The sequence below is a fragment of the Atractosteus spatula genome, chromosome 9, assembly GCF_055471065.1.
Source record: "Atractosteus spatula isolate fAtrSpa1 chromosome 9, fAtrSpa1.hap1, whole genome shotgun sequence".
NCBI classification, from domain to species: Eukaryota; Metazoa; Chordata; class Actinopteri; order Semionotiformes; family Lepisosteidae; genus Atractosteus; species Atractosteus spatula.
In genome coordinates this window covers 4,913,306-4,916,533 of record NC_142714.1, presented here as the reverse complement: position 1 = coordinate 4,916,533, position 3,228 = coordinate 4,913,306, and the positions used below count along the sequence as shown (strand labels likewise).

Here is a 3,228-nt window from a genome sequence, read left to right as displayed (position 1 = left end):
ATGGTAGATAAAAAAACTTTCTGTGTAAGCCTACAAAAAATATTCCACTGTTAATAAAGAAATAAATCTGGAATTCATAATTTCTTTAAAAGCGAAAGTCTAAGGCGGCACTTTGAAGCACAAATGTTTAGATGAAAAAAAAAGCCACACGCGTGTGATTCTATGAACAGGTTCCAAAATAAAGTTTACCCGTCAACGCAAAGAACTAATCATTTCCTTATAAACTAGAAAACGATAAAGGGCCGTGACGAAATGTTGCCATTATGAAAAAAATGTTCAGGCTGTGTTAGCCAGAGATAAAGAAACGGAAATTGCCCTTTTGGTCGAGCAAATACTGTTTCCAAGGAAGGAATTGGGCTGCCTCAATACACCGTTAGAGAAGACTTTAGCAATAGTCAGAAAAGGATTTTAAATTCCCAACCTTTTAAAGGCTAAACGAATAACTAGTCCATGAAAACAGACGGATAGAATAAATGTTGATCCTGTATCTAAAACGGGGCAATTCTATAATTTAACAAGTCTAATATATGTCCTAATGTTCCACTGTACTTGTCGATGATACCTTCTCTAAAATTAATACATATTCCTCAAGGCAAATGGCAGTAAAATGTTCTAATGAATTAGCTAATTTTAAAATAAGGGTTCCTATACTTTCGTCAAGGACTTTCTGCAGATTTGCGAATAGATCTCATGGCTAATAGCTGCTTGATTGAGATCAGCGCCTGACGAGAAAAGCTCTTGGATAAAAGCTCTAGGTTTTGGGAACCTCATGTTTACGTTCACAACAGGCTATTTGACTATAACGTTTTCCTCTTGAAATGGAAGTATTTGAATGTAAAAAATGTTCTAGTGCAAAGCAAAACGATGTGAGGAGAGTTTAAATCTACACAGCGTCTGATAAACGTCTTGAGCTCTTGCGAAGGAAGTTAGCAAACACGTTTATTATGCGGCTTATAAGTATTTCAGGAATTCTGTCTCAAATTATACAGTCCTGGGATCAAACATCCAGCGTCTGCACGTGTTTTTATAAACCGTATAGAAACGTATTTTTTTTTTCTGAAATGTCATGCTGTATCCCTCTTTCACCTGAAATGTAAACACTGCTCACATTCACAACAGCTTTCAACGCCTGGGATACATGTGCAATTTATTGATCTCTAGAAATTGTACAAGACTGTAACAGACCAACACAAATTTAACAAGAGCTCTGGTCTCCTCTGGGAACAACAACGAGAAAAAAGATGTCTTGTGTCTTTTTAAAAGTTAGTGACATATCCACACGACTTATGTAAAATTTAATGACACCAAAGCAACATCATATACGGAAAAGAAACTGCAATAGAAAAACACATAGTAGTCAAATTGACAGATTTGTTCATGACATTATAACAGTCCTATATCCTCCCAAAACTGACCCACCCCCTAACAGCCAACTATTCATAATGTTGAGACCTGCTCATTAGAGTGTCGTGGTCCTCGACGTGCAAGTCCCATTTCTGTAGGTGCTGTCTGACTCCATGTTATCCGGCTGGAAGTCATCAACACTGTACGCTCGGCTTTTCAGAGCCGTGGCATAGTAATCAATCGGCTCTTCCGCGGCATTGTCCATCCAGCGAAGGCACAAAATTCTTTGGAATGATCTTTTGAAATTGTCCGAGAGGAATCCGTAGAGGATGGGATTAGCACAGCTGTTGGCGTAACCCAGTATCACGGAGAGCTGGCTGATCGTCGCGTTGTGCTGCTGGACGAAGACGTTCACCAGCTGGACAATGTAAAAGGGCATCCAGCAGATGACGAACACCGTCACCACCATCATGACCATGAGGGTGATCTTTCTTTCGGACTTTTTGCGCTGCTGCCAGCCCGCCTTTAGAGCCACCACTCTCATTTTCACTATGATGAGAATGTAGCACATGCAGATCGCAATGACAGGGAAAAGAAATCCCATCAGAAACGTATAGATCACAAATACCGCCATCCACTGACGCTGGGGCTGTGGCATCTGCATGTTACAAGCTACAGAACCGTCAGAATTGGGTGCTGTTGTTGAAAATATAATGATGGGTAATATCACCATTATAGAGAATATCCAAACGCCTAAGTTGACCATCTTGGCTATAGTGGGTCTCCGGTATCTGGCAGCTTTGATCGGGTGCACCACCGCAATGTAGCGGTCAATGCTGAGGACAGTAAGGCAGTAAATGCTAGTAAACATATTGATGGCATCTACACTGAGAACAAGCCGGCAGAGCAGCGAGCCGAAGGGCCAGTGATGAAGCAGGGAGGAAGTCACCAAAAAGGGCACACTCAGCATGAGTAACTCGTCTGCGATCGCCAAGTTAAGAATGTAGATGTTAGTAGCCGTCTTCATCTTAGCATACCTCAGGATCACATAAATAACCATAGAGTTTCCACAGAGCCCGACCAGACAAACCACGGAATAGATGAAGGAGATCAGAATCGCGCTGCCGTGAGACTCGCTGTGCGTCTCGTTGCCAGAGGAATTCATTAAATAATAGCCGTCCTCTATGCTCAGGTGCCTGGAGGAGTTGTTGGGGAGCATTTTCGGTGGAGTCCCGTTCGCCAGAAGCGAAATGAGGAGTGCCCGAGCGGTGCCTCTGCTCAAAGCGCGCCGCTCAGCATGTCAAGACGAAGCTCTGGCTCTCCTGCTCTGAACGGATCGCGCTGAGGCTGTTCAGAGTCTGCATGGTGTGCCTGCTCGCCTTCCCTTCTTGCCCTGCCGGGTGTGCTTCAGCACCAAGGATAGCTCCTCTCGGTTAGATACTCGAGTATTAATTGTTGTCCCTTTGCCGGTGAATGATTAATAGCCCAAACGTCAGCAGCTGCAAAATGACGTTGTCTGTACTAGCAGATACAGCACTGCGACCTGTAATAGACACCACTTTGCATGCATCAGAAGAGGATGACTTCCACTTTTCTTTTCAGTTCTCAAAGTTTTTTATGCGTATTTTTGCCGTGCTTGGTTTATGAAGGGCTTCCGATTGGTGTCTTAATAACCAAATCAGTTGTCGTTTGTTTTGCTTAGGATATTCGAAATTCATCACATTTCTGTCTTTAGCAATAATATTAATAAAAAATGAAACTGACACGCGCTTTAGATCACATAATACACAAATCGTGACATTTCTCGGCATGTTTTTTTTTTTGCTTTAAAAGCAGTCAGCATCTTTTTTCCCGTATTTTGAAGAAAATCCTAATATTATGCGC

The 3,228-nt window shown here is 42.3% G+C and overlaps 1 protein-coding gene across 1 annotated transcript; it reads right to left on the bottom strand.

Moving 5' to 3' along the window:
- Positions 1-1,120: 1,120 nt before the first annotated feature.
- sstr1a (somatostatin receptor 1a) lies at positions 1,121-2,792 on the bottom strand. Its single transcript, XM_088925121.1, has one exon. The coding sequence runs from the start codon at positions 2,561-2,563 to the stop codon at positions 1,460-1,462; it is 1,104 nt and encodes a 367-aa protein (XP_088781247.1). The 5' UTR covers positions 2,564-2,792; the 3' UTR covers positions 1,121-1,459.
- Positions 2,793-3,228: the final 436 nt, after the last annotated feature.